Genomic DNA, 21179 nt, shown 5'->3' on the forward strand with positions numbered 1-21179 from the left:
TTACTAACCGCTTTGAGATCTTTGGGTGGCAGGGGCTGGAGAAAGTCAGCAACATCCGCTGCTGCTCCATGACACTGTGGCGGGCTGGGCTATGAAAGCGGCTGACAAGGTGGGAGGGCTTAGCTGGGGCTTGCTGCCTTTCCCCCTTTTCCCTCCAGTTGGAATCACATGTCTTGCACAGCCCACCACTTGCCTGCAGGCTCCACCCCCACTGCTCCTATTGGCAAGTGGGGGGCTGTGCCCACAGGGCAGCATGGAGCCACCTGGTCCTCCAGGGGGCCTGCACTATTTGTGACTGTTGAATCAGAACCTCTCCACACACTGATGGTTGCACGTGGGTCCACTTTGCACTGGAGTGAGTGAGGGCCAGAGGGATAGGGGAGGTGGGACTCGGGCCCTTGCATTCTGTTCCTGGCTATGCCCCAAACTGGCCGCGTGACCTTCCCCGTGTGGCTTCCCCTTTCTGTGCTTCGGTTTCCTCTTGGGGGAGAGGGATACTTCCTGTAACGGGGTCACCTCATGCAAGCACCCCCATTTGGCCAAGTGCAGGTTCCTGCACTGCCTCAGGTTTTTAAAAGCCTTGTGGCTACTCAGCCCTCCAGCCGAGTCACACGCTTTGTGCACTAACAAACCCCTTCCAGGGTACACTTCTAACAGGGGCCCAACTGCAGGTTGTCTCTCAAGCCAGTCTCTTACCCAGTTTCCCCACTCAGTAAGAGAGTGGAGTCTCCAGGGATTCTGCTCCTGGAGACAGTGTTCTAACAGCTCCCCACGCTGAGTGTCATTTGCTTGCCTGCCCGCCCTGACCTTCTCTCTTCCAGGTCTGGGTGCAACTGAGCTACTGCTAGTCCTGCAGCTCCTTTTATAGGCCTTTCTGGCCCCTGATTGGCTGGTTCCTCCACAGCCACTCTAGCCACCTGGAGGACTTCTCTATGGCCCTTTTGGCCTTAGAGCTAGCCCCATTACACTTCCCCAACTCACGGGCATGGCAAAAGTATAAATTCACTAGTGTTTACAAAGTGCTTTGAGGTTGTCCAAAGTGCAAAGTATTGTCATTTGGCGGAGCATCCACTTTGCTCATCGGCATGCATTTTATTTGGTCGGGGCAGGTCAAAACAGGCCCCTTCCCACCATGCTGGCATCTCCCCCTTCAGATGGGGCAGTACAAAGAGCCTTTCCAACACAAGAGAGCTGCAAGTTAGGTTTGGAGAGATGCTATCTATCTCCCAGAGCTATGAAAAATGACAATGTAGTAGTAAGACCTAGCTCTTCCATAGCACTGTTCATCATTAGAGCTCAGATGCTTCTCTGTCTTTAATGTTTTAAGCCCTTCTGAGTAGGGCACTACTAGTAACCCCACTTTACAGATGAGAAACTGAGGCACGGGGAAGCTAATGGACTTGCCAAAGGTCAGACAGGAGCGTGCAGGTAACTGAACACAGGTTTCCTAAGAGTTAGACTCATGTGTTAACCACTGACACACCCCCACAGTGAAGTAGCCAGTATTTCCGGCTGTGATGAAATGTGTGGATGCTAAGCAAAGTGCTATCATTTCACACAGATGAGGCCTTTAATCAGATACGCAAATCCCCATGTCCTTTCTCCTCTAACCCTTTGGAGATCCCAGTGCAAAAGGAAAACCCACCCCCCGTTGATCTGCCGTCTGAATGTTTTGACCCTATAGGGTGATGCGCCTTGGCGTTTAGCTGACTTGGATCCTGCAGGAGGAATGCACTACAGACCCTGCAAGCTCAGAAGAGCGTTTGGCTCTTGTAACTAAGTGGTAGCTCTTAAGACCCAGCACTCAGTGCACCTGAGTGCAGTGTTTCGCACTCAATGCAACGGCCACACAGACTGTGCTTTAAATGCCAAGGTCTCAGAGGGAATATTGTTCTGTAATCCATCCCCACAGTTACCCCCAAAATCACATAAACCCATGGGGGTGGCTTGGGATTTTAGAGTCCTCTGGGGCTAATTTTGCTGAAAGCCACGTTAAACTAATAGCCGCTATGAAAGGCCCATTGTGAGAGGTAATTGGATTGCAGGACTTCCCCATCAAACTAATACAAAAACTGCCAAAGGCAGTTGCCTAAGGTCAGTTACCTTTGTGTTGCTGAAGCCCGGATGGAAGCTGGCCACAGTGTTCTTTTACAGACCAGTTAATCAACACCCACGGGCTGTCCTACAAATCTGACCTCCTCTGTGTCTGGGAGGAGGAAGGAGAAAATTCTCCAGGCAATGAGCGAAGGCTACCTCGCAGTCACCCACTTGGAGGGGGTTCATTCACGTGGGAGCGGTCGTACACAAAGATAGTGTTCCACTTTGTGGAGCGCACCACTTGAACTGTTCCCTAAATAACAGTCCTCCTGCCCGCCCAGGAAGAGCACCGCCTCCCCACACACACACCAGGAATCCAGTCTCACCCCAATTAACTCCCAGTCTCGGAGCACACCTGTCCTTAGATCACTGGCATATAGCTCTTAGCCCCTCAGGACTCCTACATTATGAAAAGCACTCAACATCTGGAGACTGCTGCTCGACCAAACCCTGCCAGGGTGAGCGAAGGACAGGGTTTCAGCTCTGTCTCACATTGGGTCTGTTTCTGCAGCTGTCAGGGTGTGACCCCGATTGGAGCAAACAGTCTCAGCAGCTGGAATGCCACTGAATTTCCTGTTTGCCTAGGGACTGCTGTTAGTCGCTCCTGTTCTGGTCCCGCGTCCGTTTCAAATATGTGGTCAGATACAAGGGTATCAAAATCTGACAAGAGAGTCCAACGTGCCCCCTTCAGATTCAAATAGGAGGGGTCAAGTCTCCACAGAAGTCCAGAGGCCTTTTGGGCCCCTGAAAATTCTTGACTGTATGGAGGATAAAATGTAAAAATCTGTGGCTATGTCTACACTGGCACCCTTTTCCGGAAATGCTTAAAATGGAAAACTCTTCCGTTATAAGCATTTTCGGAAAAAGCGCGTCTACATTGGCAGGATGCTTTTCCGGAAAAGCATTTTTTGCGGAAAAGCGTCTGTGCCAATGTAGACGCGCTTTTCCACAAAAAAAGCCCCGATCGCCATTTTCACGATTGGGGCTTTTTTGCGAAAAAGAAATCTGGGATGTCTACACTGGCCCTTTTCCGGAAAAGTTTTCCGGAAAAGGACTTTTGCCCGAACGGGAGCAACATAGTTTTTCCGGAAAAACACTGACTATTTTACATTAGATCGTCAGTGCTTTTCCGGAAATTCAAGGGGCCAGTGTAGACAGCTGGCAAGTTATTCTGGAAAAGCGGCTGATTTTCCGGAATAAGTGGCCAGTGTAGACACAGCCTGTCTGTTTCCAGAGCAGGTGCTGTGATTATTCCCTTTACTTTTAATAACAATGCATATAGGGTCCCCACCACAATAGTACCCCTCATACCACCTCGGCTGGGTTATGAGTAGTGTTTGAAACTGGGACCATCGCGCTAAAGCCACACATTTTGATGGTTTGAGCGAAAGGAACAGCTCATAGTAATGGGAGACCAGGTATATCCCATGATTCCCCTGACACCCATTCACTACCTCTCCTGAGTATGCTAAACGGGGAGGCGCAGACAAAACTTCTCTCCCTCAAATGGGTGGAGCCCTGCTGACCTATTCTCCACCCTCTTCAGGCTGAAGCTTGAGTGGCAGGTGCGTGCACATGGGAAGAAGAGGCTGGTTGCCATGGAGATGTGCTATGCAACTTCCCTACCTGGGACAAAAGTTGGGACAGATTTGTGCTTTATGGGTCAAGAAGATCGACCAGGATCCTCTGTGGCTCCCAGCAGCATGGCAAGGTGAGAGGCCTGCTTCGCTCCGACCCCCAAACCTGCTACTCCAAGGATGTGGAAACAACTCCCATGGCCCCGCCACACCCTCCCTCACTGTCCTTCTCAGCACCTAACTATTGACTTCGAGGGGAGCCGAGGCTGCTCAGCCCTTCAAAGGATCTGGACTCTCAAGGGCTCCTAAACTGCATCCACCAAAGGCACTCGCACATGCCGACAGCCAGTAGCACCTAATGAAAAGATGTAGCTGTGGTGCACATTTGACAGGCATAACTTAGGCACCCTTTTAAAAAAGAGAGAAATCTTAAGCCCAGCCCTTAGGACCAGCTTCTGTCACCCTTACACGTGTTGTGCAAACTTTCCTCTAATTTTTTTGTCCATACGCAGAATAAATGTTATATGCATCGAGGCATGTGCGGATGTGCACCACCGTAGAAACACATGCTGGCAGCTGCGGGCACTCTGCTAATCAGCTGGGCAGCACCTGAATCTAACTTGGGTGGCCCTGTTGACTTGAATGGGACCATTCATAAACAAAGGAGCTATTCAATGTAAGAACATCACAATCTCTCCTGACAGTTTTTGGAACCGTAAGTACATAAGAACGGTCAGATCAAAGGTTCACCTAGCCCAGTATCCTGTCCTCTGACAGTGGGCAATGCCAGATGCTCCAGATGGAGTGAACAGAACAGGGAATCCCTCCCTTGTCACCCATTCCCAGACTCTGACAAACAGGCTAGGAGCACCATCCCTACTAATTCTCGCTCACAGCCACTGATGGACCTAACCTCCATGAAGTTATCTAGCTCATTTTTTGAACCTTGCTATAGTCTTGGACTTCACAACATCTTCTGGCATGGAGTTCCACAGGTTGACTATGTTGCTTGAATAAATATTTCCTTTGGTTTGTTTTAAACCTGCTATGTATTAATTTCATTGGTGACTCCTAGTTCTTATGTTATGGGAATGAGTAAATAGCTTTTCCTTATTCCTTTTTCTCCACACCAATCATGAATTTATAGACCTCTGTCATATCCCCGTAGTAAACTAAAATTAAAAGCATCCTCCCCTGGAAGGGGTGACCCATCAGCAACCTCACCCACTGGGTAATTAGTACTCATTTATTAAAGACTCTAAATACAAATTAATCTAATCTGGCGCCTCCGCTCCAAGAGGGTAAATGTTGATGGGCTTTAGACAACCTTTGTAGCATGTATTATCCACACATCAGTTGCAGCATTAGCGTGGGCCAATGGATAGAGGAACCAGATTAGAATCCACAATTCTTGCCAGCTGTTCCCGGCTCTGCCATTGACTTGCCCTCCTGTAACTTAAGATTTAAAATAAAACATTCCAAGGGATCTTTTTGTCCTTCTGCCACCTCTCTTCAAATTTGCTTATGGCCCTGGAAGGAGAGGGGGTTTGATGCCACAGTGATCTGAGAACTGGCATATTGCATGCCGACCCAGAGGGAAATGTGGACAGCTACATTACAGAGGTCTGATCACAGAGCATACAGTGCAAATGTTGACAGACCTACCTGGCAGGCAGGGTATCCAGAAGGAGGGTCTCTGCAGCGGCACTTGGTTCTGTGTTCGCTCGCGATGATGCCTCATTGCTTCTTCCCCAGGCTGCTCGCTTAGCTTTCCGGTAAATTCCTGCAGCCTCTTCCTTGTTGATCACACCATGTCTCGCCTCTCGCTCTGCCAGGCCACATACATCATACTGCTGATCCCATATTCCTCTGCTGCTGCGCCAGCCACACTTCCCTGCACGCACGCATCACACCTTCGTCAGTGAGGCTGGGAAAAGCAGCAATGGGCTTAAATTGCAGCAAGGGAGACTTAAGGTTGGACATTAGGAAAAACTTCCTCCCTGTCAGGGTGGTGAAGCACTGGAATCAGTTGCTTAGAGAGGTTGTGGAATCTCCATCACTGGAGATATTTAAGAGCAGGTTAGACAGACGTGTGCTGCTGGTCTTCACACTGCAGCGGTGGGAGGGTGGGTCCCAGTTACATATAAGGGCCGCCGAGGGCCAGAGGCTGTGTGCACTTGTAGCAAACAGATGGCCCCTCCCCCAGAAAGCTCACCTTTCGGTGGCTGAATGTGTTGTATCGTGTATGGTGACGATGTCAGGCCCTGCTCCAGCAATGGGATGTGGGCAGATCCCTCTGAACCAATTGATCTCAACTGGAGGAATCAGAGCCTTTGAGGGCAAGCATCTTCAGGGCAGCTGCCTTGTTTCTAAAGCAGTGTGTGCCCCCCTCCGGAGCCCTGTGATCAAACGATAGCGTGTTACATGCACTGTAGGAGAAGATTTTTAGAAGCCAAGGTAGACGCCTCAGGCAGAGGTCTGTGGGTTCCCTGTAAACCACACGCTTGTGCGGCTGCTCAGGAGAGATGCCCCCCAGCTGGTGAGCAGAGTGCCCATGGAGAGATGTTTTGTTTCTACTAGTGGGGCACATCTGCACATGCCTCAGTGCACCTAAAACATTATTCCACACACCGATGGAAGTGTGCACAGGGATGGGAAGGAGTAGAGGGAACATCACCGGGGACTCAGCCCAACACCCGGTGCTGGGAGGGTGAAGGCTTCCGTTGACTTCGGTGGCCATGGGCCACGCTCTTCCTCACCAACTTCTCACGAGCTTTTACATCAATGGAAAGGTGCAGTGAGCCTGTTCCTTCTGGTTTACATCTCTCCCAGTATCGGACTCAATTATCAGCATTCAGTGACGGGACGCAGATGAGCATTTTGGAATCGCTGCCTGTCACGCAGGGCAGAGGGGACAAATGATGCTGCCACGAACGCGCTGCCATTTCCTGCTGTGGAAGTCAAATATCCGAGTATTAGAAGAGTCTCCGCGCCCTGCAGAGTCGCAGAAAGCGCCAATGATGATCAAGTTCTCAGGCTTTTATCGTTCTGCTCCTGGTGTGCTCAAGTCCGTGTTAATGCCTGAACCTGCACAAGGTTGCAAGACTCTGACACTGTAAATTAGGCTGGCTGTGTTTGCCTACCTCCTGGCTATGCACAATGCTATTAGCAACAAGCCAGTGGCTGCAAAACCATTTTTTGTCTTAGTTTTTCAGATTTCTGAATGAGTTTAGCTCCCCTGAACATGATAGGCTAAAGTCATTGAGCTGAGCCGGAGCCATTGGTCAATGTATTCAAACTCGGGGTGCCTAACATTAGCATTTTATTGCTATCTGCTGCATCTGGCAAGCAAGCTCAACTCATCACCCCCATTCTGATGAGGGAGTATACTTGGGGTACGTCTACACTACGTAGTATTTTTGAAAGAAGATATGCAAATTCCATGGGAATTTGTATATCTTCTTCCACTCTCACTTTCAAAAGTGGATCTTTCAAAAGTGAAAGTAGTCTGGATGCAGGTTTTTTTGGGGGAAAAAAACCCTTTTTCAAAAAAACCTCCTAAACCTCATTTTTAAGGAAGAGCATTTTATTCCGAAAAAACCGCAGCCAGACTACTTTCACTTTTGAAAGATCTGCTTTTGAAAGTGAGATCTGAAGAAGATATGCAAATTCCACTGGAATTTCGAAAATAGAACACAGACTAGACATAGCCTTGGTGTCACAAAGCATTCCTACAGCACTCTTCCTCTGAGCAGCTTAAAGTGCTTCTCAGACTTGAATGAAAAAAATCCCCATAACTTCCCTCTCAAGTACTATTATACCCATTTTACAGTGAGGTAAACTGAGAAATTGATATATTTTGGGTCAGATTCTGCCTCCCTGACTCAACTCTGAATAATACCTTATGCCATTCATAGTCACATTTATTATGACACTAGATACTACATAGTGCAAGTAATGGTGGCAGAATCTGTCTATTAGGGACTTAAAAAACATAGGTGCCAACTTCCCTTCTAGCCAGGGGTGCTCAATTACGCCTCTGCCCCTGGTCCCCTCCCCGCACCATTCCATCCCTTCACCCAAGCTCCCACCTCTTCCCCATCTCCTCCCCCTTCCCTCCTCCTTGAGCTTCCTAATTGCCACACGTCAGCTGTTTGTGGTGCTCCTGAAGTGCTGGGAAAGTGGGGGAGGAGTTGGTGGAGGAATGGTGTCCCTAGCCTCTGTTTGTTAGAAGCTGGGAATGGATGACAGGGGAAAGATCACCTGATCATTCCCTTTGGGGTATCTGGCATTGGCCACTGTTGGAAGACAGGATGTGGAGCTAGATGATCTTTGGTCTGACCCAATCTGGCCGTTCTTATGGTCTAGAGGCACCGACGAGCAAGAGGTACAAAGGAGAGAGAAGTGGGAGGGAACTTGGCTCGTGGTGGGTGCTTGGCCCCCACTGAATTTCCTCCATGGGTGCTCTAGGGCTGGTGCAAAGCAGAAAGAGGCAGAAGAGGGAATCACCCTGGTGTCTAGTCCCCTGCCATAATCGTTAGCTCACACCCACTCACCTAAATCCTGATCTGAATTAATGGAAATACATCCATTGACTGGAATGAACTTTGGCTCAAGCCCCTGTATTACACAACTAAGATAAGTCGTAGTAAATGAACAACCTCTTTGTTATGGACTAGGCTTCTGAAAGCCCCATTTGTCCTTTGTTACTCGTGTTGGAGTAGTTTACTCTGGGAGTCATTTAATTTATTTCAACATGATTACTCCCAGGGCACATTACTACTCAGTCTCAGTAAATGAGGCAGAATGTGGCTTTACAGTAGCTACTGGAAATTCAGCTCCTTTCTAAAGAATAGTCCAGTCCCAATGTGGGATGCCCTATATTCATGTATCCAGGGTAGCAATATTGACTTTACTGAGATTGGATTGTTGTGTTTATATGGAACATTAAAATAGCCAGACAGGCTCAGACCAAAGTGTCCTGACTTCTGACAGTGGCCAATGCCAAATGTCCCAGCAAGAATGAAAAGGAAAGGTAAACTTCAAGTGATCCATCCTCTGTCGCCTGATTTTACCTTCTGACAAACAGAGGCTAGGGATACCCATCCTGGCTAATAGCCACCGATAGACCGATGCTCCATGCATTTATCTAGTTCTTTTTCAAACCCTGTTATAGTCTTGACCGTCAAAACATCCTCCGGCAAGGACACCCATAGGTTAACTGTGAGTTGTATGAAAAAATACTTCCTTTCATTTTAAACCTGCTTATTAATTTCATTTGGTGAGCTCTAGATCTTATGTTATGAGTAAATAACATTTCCTTGTCTGCTTTCTCCAAACCCGCCATGATTTTACAGACCTGTATCATATCCCTCCTTAATCATCTCTTTCCCAAGCTGAAAAATCCCAGTCTTATTAATCTCGTCATTACATGTCAGCTGTTCCATATCCTAAAATGTCAAGTATACACAAAAGAGAAGATTCAAACAATAAGACTGCCCTAAAATAATACTGTGCCGTAAATACACCTCACAATAAGAAAGAGATAAATACAGTAGATCTGATGACTCAGTACTCTAGTCCCTGATGTAACAACAAAGTAGATCCCCGTCGTATTTAAACTCTATTCCACTGAATTAAGCTCTTCCATTAAAAGTTTCCCACAGAAGCTTTAATATTTAATTATGTGTTCCACCAAAGCAAAGATCAAAATCTCTGCAAAGGGGTTTTTTTTTGTATTAAATATTTATCAGAATATCTCTTTGGACTAGTTTTTCGTCCGCTAGGCTGGGAGAGAGCATTGCATCTAGAAATCAGTTTCAAAACATTTTATTTTACAGCTTGAGCTTTTTGTATTCTTCAGCACCTCTTGCAGTGACTCTGCTGTATCACTTGTTAATTAATGGTAATTACATTTCTTTTTGCTGAAAAGGTTGGAGGGCTCAAGCTGCGTTGCAAAAACCATTTGTTGAAGTTACACACATGTTGTAGGAAGGATCTTTCTCCTAATAGGAACTGAAGTGCAAAGTTTCCTTGTTTTGAGTTCAGATTCACAAGAAAAAATGTATATGGGATGGCAGATTCCAGACAGAGTATATATTCTGCCTATTTGAACAGACATAATTATGTCACTCCGTATCCACATCCAGTAGGAAGAACTGCATTCCTTAACAATGACAGTGGGTAGGTCTACTGTGGCTACAGATTTCCCTGATCTTAATAATGCTTGTAACAATTATTGAGTGAGTCACATGTTATTAAATCTGCACAAAGAACCATCTCGCGAACAAAGAGTTGCCAATTTTGCATTTGCTTAAAATGGGACATGGCGCTTCTAGACATTCTTTTTACCTTCTTTGCTGTTTTTCTCCTTCCTTTTAGTGGATGTACATGGTTGAATAAACAAAGTGTGTTCTGGGGCGGAGGTAGATATGGGGTATATAGCTGTGCACATTAAAGTATTTTGGCTGTTGCAATTCTACATTAAAAGTCACAGTAACAAGGAAGAAATATCAGTGTGCATCCTGAATGTGTACCTCCATGGACATATAGTAATGCCGATGCCATCATGGGCAGAACTTAGCCCATACCATGTAAATTACAGCACTGCCCACTCTAAAATAAGTATTTTTATGATACCACATACAGCATGTGACATGAGTTATTCTGAAACCATTCTCTGAAATCCCCCCCAAAATGACTTTAGTTCAGCAGGAAAAGCAAGACATGATGAGCTGACTCCAGTTTAGGCCATAACCTTGGGCGGCTGCTTGGTGAGCGCAAAGCCTCCCCCCGTGAAACGGGGAACGTTCATTCTCTGTGCTGGATACTCCTGCTCCATGTTAGCCAGCACATGCTCCTTTTCCCTTTAGAGGAAACAGAGAGAAAGAAAAGAAATGGTTTTCACGTTATCTACCCAAGTGTTTTCAAACAAAGCAAGATTCTGTCCTCCCAAGTTTCTATGATGATGCAACCATGCCACCAAGAAATCGTTAAAAAATGTTGATTAAAGCCCATTAGGCTAAACAGCCAAGACTAGGTGTCTATTTGGGTCTAATTAAGCAACTACCGATGGTTTTCAGAATTATTAAAAATTAGAATTAAATTAGTTCTAATGTTAGCTGCCCAAAGTCGGTCAGAGCCTCTCATTAGAACTTTGGGTTTCTAATCATCACTCTGTTCTACCAACTCCTCATTTGTTTTCAAACAAACAGCTAGATTCATCAAAGGCACGATGGAGAGAGATTCTTTGTTTGTTGAATTTTAATGAATCGTGTTATCAGTCTTCAAATGGTAACAAAGTTCCGGTTATAATTATCCAGCCTGTCATATTTGAACAAAACCAACACGGTATCTGTGAGGCATCTATAGCCTCAGGAACTTGCTCTATCTGATGATCCAGAGATTAAATGTAGAGGCCTTAGGAGAACAGAGCAATGTTTAGGCCTGGAGGGTATCCAGAGTAGAATAAACATAAAGAAGTAGCATTTTCAATTTACTGAGATACACCTCCAGGGTTCAGAGACAGGTATCAGAAACCATAGAATTATAAAACCAAGAGTCATCTACCCCCTGCCACAAAGCAGTATTTGTTAGGTCTCAGCCATGCAAGACAGATGGCTCTTCAGCCTCCGGTGAAAAATCTCCAATAAAGACATTTCCAAAATCTCCGGAGGTACCTGGTCCATTGTCGTACTGTTCCTACAGTTCAAAATGTTTCCTGAAAGTCCATCTAAATCTGTTCTGCTGTAGTATGAACCCTTTTTTGCAGCCTGTCAAGTATCTGAAGACCGTTATCATACCCCTATTAATCTCCTCTTTTCCCAATGAAACATACCCAGTTCCTTCAGCCTTTGCTTGTGTGACCTGCATTCCATCCCTTTGAGCATCTTTGGCAGTCGCCTCCGGATCCTTTCCAGTTTCTCTACATCCTTTCTGTATATTGGTGACCAAAACTGGACACAGCGTTACATCCAGCTGAGGCCTAAGCAGTGCCAAGTAGAGCAGTACTATTGCCTCCTCTGACATGCATACTGTGCCTGTTAATGCAGCCTAAAATGGTACTTCTTTCTGCAACAGCAGTACATTGCTAACTCATATGCCACTATTGCAATGATCAAGCCAAAAAAAGTTTAGTTTCAGGTTTCACTGAATATGAAATGTCAAGTTGGGCCAAATGGAGGAGCAGCAGAAGTAGAGTTTGTGAGCGAATGTCTGTCCGTCTGCTTGGTCAAGAACTCCTCCTAAATGGGAAGAACTGGGACCACCAAACTGGGCATACACCTTCCTCTTATAACTTAAAGCAAGGCCAGGGTTTGGTGGTGCCAAGACAATGGGATGAGCCTGGTATTACTTTCTCGTAACACAGAAAGGGAGAGTTCTCCAAGCAGTGGCAGTTATGTTGTAGAATGACCACAGGGAGGCAGCAAGGGGCCAGAGATGGGAACTGGGACAGCTATAACCCCATTCAGCCAGCAGGGGGCTGGGGTGGAGAAAGGGTCTGCTCTTTCCTCTATATTTCAGAGAGTTTGTTTGTTCTGTTTGTCTGTCTGTCTGTCCCCCAGCTGAGGGACTTGCACCGCTCCCCCAGCTGTGGGCACTGCAGCTGCAGCAGCCATGAACAGGCATTTCTTACATGGCCCTAAGAGGTAACCAAGGGCTGGGGCTATGCTCTTACCCCAGGACAGCCTTCATCATTAACCTGAACCCCCCTTCCCCGGCTTCACCCTACAGCAAGGATTTAAATGAAGAAAAATGATTTGAGTTAAGGACCCGGGCAATGCCGGGTAAACCTTCCAATTATAAATAAATCTTTGGAGCCAGGACCAATAACAAATAGTTTCAGCCACACTGAAACTGCCTTTTTTGGCAAATACACTACAGTATTCACCAAAAGAATTTCTCTCAGCTCTAGCGATCTCCCCAAGGAAGAGTGGGTATGTCTACACTACCCCGCTAGTTCGAACTAGCGGGGTAATGTATGCATACCGCACTTGCTAATGAAGCCCGGGATTTGAATTTCCCGGGCTTCATTAGCATAAGCGGGGAGCCGCCATTTTTAAATCCCCGCTGCTTCGAATCCCGTGTAGCGCGGCTACACGGGGCTCGAACTAGGTAGTTCGGACTAGGGTCCTATTCCGAACTACCGTTACTCCTCATGAAACGAGGTGTACCGGTAGTTCGGAATAGGCACCCTAGTCCGAACTACCTAGTTCGAGCCCCGTGTAGCCGCGCTACACGGGGTTCGAAGCAGCGGGGATTTAAAAATGGCGGCTCCCCGCTTATGCTAATGAAGCCCGGGAAATTCAAATCCCGGGCTTCATTAGCAAGTGCAGTATGCATACATTACCCTCCTAGTTCGAACTAGGAGGGTAGTGTAGACATACCCAGTGTGAGTCAGGGCTGGGAGCCAAAACAATGCTGTCAGGCTCTGAAATAGGTATAGACAGGGGGACCAACAGACTTGCTGGGCCCCTGAGCAATGGGGGGGAAGAGTGTCCATGCTCCTAGAAGGGTTTAGACCTCAGGCAGAAGAGGTGGGGCTGGGGCAACCAGCCCTGAGCACTGCTTGGATGGCAGTATGCCGCCCCCTCAGCCCTGAGCACTGCTTGGAGCGTGGGTTGGACTATGGGCAGAGTTTAATCCTTAACTTTTAAATAGAATGACAGGACTTGCATTAACTGACCTTCAAGTGGAACCTCTATATCACCATATGTGACTTGCAGATGCGAACATAACCGTCCCATGTAAAGTAAAAACAGTCATGTCCTGAGTAATGTGATTCTCAATACAATCATAATGGGACATCAATTCTAGCTACAAACATGCAGCAAAACAAGAGCGTATTTCTTCTCTTCTAATACTCCAAAGCAAATGTGAAACCAAGGTCCAGACTGTCAACATTAAAAATGTTTTCAAGACGACACTTAGCTGTCGGAAATGGATTGTTAGACATTAAGGGAGCTTGGTGTATTGATCCTAAAACTCCAGGGAGGCCATTAGCAGTGAACAATTGTTGATAATTCCAAACTTCAAGGCAGCCTTATACAATTTGCAGATGGCCAAAGGTCACTTTTTATCATTATTTTCCTAATTCCACCATCAGAACTGTTTGATCTTTAAAATACAGTAAATCCTCGCCATTCACGGTGGATGCGATCCTGGCGGCAGGTAGAAGAGGGCAGGAGAAGGCACAGTCTTCCCAACCGCCAGCCTTGACCCACCCATGCTCCGCCCCCAGCTCTGGTCCCCTTTCAACGCATTTCCTGCCTCAAGTCTCCCAGGGCTATCTGGGCTTCAGGCTCATAGAGACTGGGGCCAAGCACTGCCCGTACTCCAGGGCCAGGGGGCCACACACTGCATCTAGGTTCGGGGGGGGGGGGGGCACACACCCTCCAGAACCAGGAACCCAATCCCCTTGCTCTAGGGAAGGCGGGGGCTGCACACCGCCTGCCCTCTCAGGGATGTAAAATCCTGTTTAATCAGTTAACCAGTTGTACGTTATGTTTAACCGATTAAACAGGGGCAGGCGGGAGTGGGCCAGGCCTGCCGGAGCAGGGGCTCCAGCCCCTGCCGGTTAATCGTAACCAGTAAGCATCACCCAATAGGGTTAACCAGTTAACCATTCTCATCCCTATGCCTTCCTCCTCCTCCATATTCCTGCTGGGGTCTTGCACCGCCTGCCCTCCCTCTCCCCCATGCTCTGGCTGATGCCTGGGAAGACTGGGGCTGTGTGCCACCTGCCCTTCCTCTCTCCTTTACTCTGGCTGGGCCTGTGGAAAGCTGGAGCCACATGCTGCCTTGCCCTCCCACCCCATGCTCCCAGGCGAGGGGGGTAGGCTAGGGCCGTGCACTGCCCATTGGGGAAGGGGTGTCCTGCCTCTACAAGGTCCTGAGAGGCAGAGGTGGAGCAAGGGCTTGCTTCCCCCAGCTCTGAGTTCACCTAATGTCCATGTAGAGACTGGAACTCTGTGAGAAAGGGGTGGGGGGGGAAAGACTTAAATTAACCAGGTTTCTCCTGGAGCCCTGTGGGAAAGCGTAGGTACAGAGTGACCCGGCTCTAAGTTGCTCCGGTACACATCCGTTCTGCACTAAGGTGATTGACACTTGTAGGAACTGATGCGTTATTGAGTCCGCCCATTCCCTGCTCTTAAGTTGCATTAAAAAAAACCAAATCAATCTGTGCAAATGAAAATCAGCCACAGGAAAAAAAATTCCTGCTTTAAGTTGTTTCACTGTAAGTCCCAGTTTTTTAGGATGTATCTTGGACTTATAGCGAGGACAGGAAAGAGATCTTGGAGTCATCGTGGATAGTTCTCTGAAGACGTCCACGCAGCGTGCAGCGGCAGTCAAAAAAGCAAACTGGATGTTAGGAATCATTAAAAAAGGGATAGAGAATAAGACACAGAGTATCCTATTGCCCTTATATAAATCCATGGTACACCCACATCTTGAATACTGCATACAGATGTGGTCTCCTCATTTCAAAAAAAGATATACTGGCATCAGAAAAGGTTCAGAGCAGGGCAACTAAAATGATTAGGGGTTTGAAACGGGTCCCATATGAGGAGAGATTAAAGAGACTGGGACTTTTCAGCTTGGAAAAAAGAGGAGACTAAGGGGGGATATGATAGAGGTCTATAAAATCATGAGTGGTGTGGAGAAAGTGAATAAAGAAAAGTTATGTACTTGTTCCCATAATATAAGAACTAGGGGCCACCAAATGAGGCAGGAAGGTTTAAAACTAGGGCAGCAGGTTTAAAACAAATAAAAGGAAGTTGTTGTTCACACAGCGCATAGTCAATCTATGGAACTCCTTGCCTGAGGAGCTTGTGAAGGCTAGGACTATAACAAGGTTTAAAAGAGAACTAGATAAATTCATGGGGCTACGTCTAGACTACATCCCTTTTTCGGAAAAGGGATGTAAATTAGACGTATCGCAATTGCTAATGAAGCGGGGATTCAAATCTCCCCCGCTTCATTAGCATAAAAATGGCTGCCGCTTTTTTTCAACACGGAGCTTTGCCGGAGAAAAGCACCAGTCTAGATGCTGATCTTTCAAAAAATAAAGCCTTTTCCAAAAGATCCCTTATCCCTCCTGAAATAAGGGATAAAGGGTCTTTCGGAAAAGGCTTTATTTTTCGAAAGATCAGCATCTAGACTGGCGCTTTTCTCCGGCAAAGCTCCATGCCGAAAAAAAGTGGCCGCCATTTTTATGCTAATGAAGCGCAGGAGATTTAAATCCCCCCTTCATTAGCAATTGCGAGACGTCTAATTTACATCCCTTTTCCGAAAAAGGGATGTAGTCTAGACGTAGCCATGGAGGTTAAGTCCATTAATGGCTATTAGCCAGTATGGGTAAGGAATGGTGTCCCTAGCCTCTGTTTGTCAGAGGGTGGAGATGGATGGCAGGAGAGAGATCGCTTGATCATTACCTGTTCGATTCACTCCCTCTGGGACACCTGGCATTGGCCACCGTTGGCAGAGTACTGGGCTGGATGGACCTTTGGTCTGACCCAGTATGGCCATTCTTATGTTCTTATGTTCAGCCTGTATCTTGCATCTGGATACAGGTGCAGTAAGCAATGGGTAGGGGCGCCTAAAATTACCAGGTCATGCCCTGACACAGGGTGTGGGTGGGAGGACTCTGGATTGTGTGGGACACATGGGAATGAATATGACAGCCTTAAAAAAAAGCTCCAGCTGGTGTAACATGCTACATTGCATCTGCCGAGAGACAGACCAAAGCAAACACATCACCCCAATGCTCCATTCAGTTCAGTCTGCTCCCTTCCCAATACCACATCAAATACACAATCCTTGCACTGATCTTCAGCTACCTCACTATGATGGCCTTAGACTATCTCAAGAGTCACCACAATTATGGCAGATGCTTTTGGGTGCACCATGGAATTGTTCAGTTGTGGTAGGGGGAAGACAGTGCTTTCTTAGTGCTTGACCCATGGTTACCAATCCCAGCCTAATGCAATGGCATGCAGACAGTAACAACCAACCCTGAAGCAGGAAATATACTGCAGCTACGTCTACACTGGCATGATTTTCCGGAAATGCTTTTAACGGAAAAGTTTTCCGTTAAAAGCATTTTCGGAAAAGCGCGTCTAGATTGGCAGGACGCTTTTCCGGAAAAGCACTTTTTCCGGAAAAGCGTCCGTGGCCAATCTAGACGCGCTTTTCTGCGAAAAAGCCCCGATCGTCATTTTCGCGATCGGGGCTTTTTTGTGGAAAATACTACTGTGCTGTCTACACTGGCCCTTTTCTGGAACAGTTTTCCGGAAAAATACTTTTGCCCGAACGGGAGCAGCATAGTTTTTCCGGAAAAGCACTGATGATTTTACATTAGATCGTCAGTGATTTTCCAGAAATTCAAGCGGCCAGTGTAGACAGCTGGCAAGTTTTTCCGGAAAAGCGGCTGATTTTCCGGAATGACTTGCCAGTGTAGACACAGCCCAAGTGTTGCCCACAAAAAGGAGACTAGGGAATGGAAGAGAGGGATATACAAAGGCAAAGAAGGAAGATGGAAGACATATGAGAAGAATGGAGAAAAGAAAGGAAGGAAGAGGAATGTGAGAAAGAAAAACCTTTAGATTTGTAATAACTTGTAGACTTGTTCAAGGAAAAGAGGGAAGAACCCCAGGAGTACACACACTTTTCTTCATTCATATCTTTGTAAGACACTCAGATGCAACTGAGGTGGGCTATGCCTCAGGATAAGATTAGCTGGCGGGATGGAATTATTATTATTCCTTACTTGATCTGTTGTTCCTTGCGTTTCTGGGTGAGGTATTTCTTCTTCACATTCAGAAGCTCATTGCCAAGTCTCTCTATTTCATACTTGTACTCTTGGCTCTGTGACTCATACATGTTCAGTTCTGAAGACAAAACCTAACAAACCAAAAGCAAAAAGAAAGGAAATATGAAGCCAGCTGCACAAGTTACTTCTTTCCCCAAGCAGATAAAATCTCTGACTACCTGACGACAATTTACAGAGTTAAAGCTATACCGCATACCTCCCCAAGCATCTTGAGAGTGACATTAACATTTACTGTAGTTCTCTGCCTTCCTGGGCCCCAATGTGAGGCAAAGACCCAAAATAAGGAGCACAGACAAATAACTCACCAAGGAACTTTAAAATGACATAGGATCCATCTTTACCACAAATTATATTTTCCTATCATTTCAGTGTCTTGATTATTCACTTGTGATGTAAATAATTTACAGCAATGAAAGTAAGGAAAAGGCGTATTTATGGGGACTGGAGAAAACTGTGGCTCTCAAAATGAAAGCTGCCCACTATCATGAGGGAAAGCTGAGAGATATAATATGAGCTGGGCATTTCCAAATGCCGTTCAGTGCTTGCAGCCAGAGTTGTGCTTTCTCTCTTTACTAGTCAGGAGAGAGCTGGCTGGTGCGACAGACGCAGAGCAGCTGGCTACAGTAGCCTGGGGAAGGTAAATACACAGGCAACTGGATGAATAGTTTTCTGTTCCCTGAGTGACCAGGGCAGGGTCTGGTGGAGAGTAATTAGGTCAGACAGACATCTGGAGCCAATTGGAAGTAGCCTGAAGCAAAAGAGAGACAGGCTAATTAGGTCACCTGAAGCCTGTTAAGGACCTTCTGGGGCTGGTTTAAAAGGCTTCCCTTCAGAGGGGGCTGTGTGGTGTGGTGGGAAGGAAGAATTTCTCAGGAACTACTGCTGGGTTTGGGGGAAGTGGCCCAGAGAAAGGCTGCAAGACTGCGGGTGGATGAAAACACTGAGCAGTTGCCAGTGCCTCAGGGTCGCTGGCTGGAACCTGGAGAAGTGGGTGGGCCTGGGTTCCCCCCAACCCTCCCCACACCACTACAGATCTGGGGAAGACTGGAACCATGAAGAGGTTTCATCCCAATCCACTGGCTGGCCGGTGATGAGGGTGGCTCAGTAGACTGTGACCCCTGGTTCCAATAAAGGATGAGACCACCGCGAGCCTCTGAGACTACCACTAACTGCCTAGAAGTGCAGGTCACTCCCTCCCTGCCAGAGCTGTGCCACACTGAGTTCTAGACTTCTAGGTTACATCTACACTGGCATGATTTTCTGGAAATGCTTTTAACGGAAAAGTTTTCTGTTAAAAGCATTTTCGGAAAAGAGCATCTAGATTGGCACGGATGGTTTTCCGCAAAAGCACTTTTTACGGAAAAGTGTCCGTGCCAATCTAGAAGCGCTTTTGCGCAAAAAAGCCCCGATCGCCATTTTAGCCATCGGAGCTTTTTTGCACAAAACAGTACTGTGCTGTCTACACTGGCCCTCTTGCGCAAATGATTTGCGCAAGAGGGCTTTTGCCCGAATGGGAGCAGCACAGTATTTCTGCAAGAACACTGACAATCTTACATGAGATCGTCAGTGTTCTTGCGGAAATTCAAGCGGCCAGTGTAGATAGCTGGCAAGTTTTTCCGCAAAAGCAGCTGATTTTGCGGAAAAGCTTGCCAGGCTAGACACAGCCCATCTACACTGGCATGTGCCTTTGTGCAAGAGATGTGCTTTTGCGCAAGAGCGTCCTTGCCAGTGTAGACATTCTCTTGCACAAGAAAGCTCTGATGGCCATTTTAACCATAGGGCTTTGTTGCACAAGTAATTCGTGTTGCCTGTCTACATTGGCGTCTTGTGCAAGAACAGTTGCGCAAGAGAGCTTATTCCTGAGCGGGAGCATCAGCATTCTTGCGCAAGAAGCACTGATTTCATACATTAGAACGTCAGTGTTCTTGCACAAGAACCCGCGGCCAGTGTAGACAGGCAGCAAGTTTTGGCACAAAAGCGGCGGCTTTTGCGCAAGATCGCACCAATGTAGACACAGCCATAGGGTGTAGAGCACATGTTACTCTGGAATCTTTCTGCCACCAGCCTCTACTGCTACATCAATGCTCCTAACTGAAGGACGATTTTAGACGTCTTATTCTACTAGCTTCTGTTGTGCACCCTTTCAAGACATTCATAAATATCTGTTTCATGTGGACATGATGAGAAGTGAATGGGAACTGTAATGCTGCATTTTTTGTTCCAGATGACCCACTGTATTACAGAATGTAATTTATTCCATATACACCATTATTGGCAAGATCCTGATCCTGTTTAAATCAATGAATTTGGAAATAGGATCATGTCAAATACACTTTCCTGCTGCAGGAAGAAAAATATTGAGAACAGTCAACGTTTGATACCATGGAGATGTTCCTATTAGAAAGAGAAACTAGTGAGAGTCAGGTATTTTCTATGATGCAGCATTGTTTATTTACAAGGAACATATAAATTCCTGCTTCTCCAAATGCAGGAGGAACCAAAAACAGTAAGAGCTGGTTTTTTAGCTTATAACCCCAAACAAACCCAAAAATTCTCTCTCCGGTTTTTCCAGAGTCACACCGTGTTCATCAGCTAGTGTTCGGCGTCCTTGCTTTTTGCCTCTGCCACACTCACTCTCTGTCCTCAGTCTCTCCCGGTTTTTGGACTGTTCTCTCTCACACACACATAGGCTGTGTCTACACTGGCATGAATTTCCGGAACTGCTTAAAACGGAATACTATTCCGTTTTCAGTTTTTCTGGAAAAGGAGCATCTACATTGGCAGGCTGCTTTTCCGGAAAAGCCCTTTTTCCGGAAAAGCGTCTGTGGCCAATGTAGACTCGCTTTTCCGGAAAAGACTACTGGGCTGTCTACACTGGCCCTTTTCCGGAACAGTGTTCCGGAATAAGGATTTATGCCCGAGTGGGAGCAGAATAGTTTTTCCGGAATAGCGGCTGATTTTGTACAGTAGAGCGTCGTTGCTTTTCCGGAAATTCAAGGGCCAGTGTAGACAGCTCACAGCTTATTCCGGAAAAGCGGCTGATTTTCCAGAATAAGTGGCCCAGTGTAGACACAGCCATACCCTTCTACTCAAAACAATTCTGTCTTAAGTGGGGGCTAATAATGGCAACAGCTAAGCTCAGACAGCAAATGTCCATAGTATGGAGCAGCCACGATTCTGTACAGTTGATTCCAGGCTTCTAAGAGATCCACAGGACTATTAATTATTTGGTGCAATCACATGGCCGCCGCCAGTCCATGACCAGGCAGCAGGGACTTTGATGAGCAGGGACTTTGTCTCAAGATGGGCCACAGGACCCAAAAGGGTCAGTCAGCAGTGGCCAGTGATGACTTCAGTCTTTTCTGGGCCAGTTCTCCATGATACTTCCCCACTACTGATAAAGTCAAACCATCTTATATGCAGTAGTCACTGTGGACAATGCGTATGAAGTGCTGTCAACCTCCTGATGTTTTGTTTGAGCCATGCTCCTGTGTCAGACCCACCTAGGAGAATCTGAAGTATGCAGGATTCAAAATCCATACTTTTTTTATATAGTTTCAACTTTTGTTCACTCCAGACACTATGCAGGTCCTTCGTGGCTGAGGTGGCTAACCCTAGCATGTCTGGAGAGTTGCTGTGACGTAGTGGGGGTACCTGGCTGGTTTCTATGCTGC

At 46.8% G+C, this 21179-nt stretch overlaps 1 protein-coding gene across 2 annotated transcripts in view; it reads right to left on the reverse strand.

Moving 5' to 3' along the window:
• Positions 1-10290: 10290 nt before the first annotated feature.
• CFAP58 (cilia and flagella associated protein 58) overlaps positions 10291-21179 on the reverse strand; it is a 97580-nt gene continuing 86691 nt past the window's right edge. For both annotated transcript variants that reach the window (XM_075935520.1, XM_075935519.1), the window contains 2 exons: positions 17443-17576; positions 10291-10540 (listed from right to left, as the gene is read on the reverse strand). In XM_075935520.1, the coding sequence (XP_075791635.1) occupies positions 10420-10540; positions 17443-17576 (255 nt within the window). In that variant the 3' untranslated portion in view covers positions 10291-10419. The remainder of the gene's footprint in view (positions 10541-17442; positions 17577-21179) is intronic.

This window comes from Pelodiscus sinensis, chromosome 8 (genome assembly GCF_049634645.1).
Source record: "Pelodiscus sinensis isolate JC-2024 chromosome 8, ASM4963464v1, whole genome shotgun sequence".
NCBI lineage: Eukaryota > Metazoa > Chordata > Testudines > Trionychidae > Pelodiscus > Pelodiscus sinensis.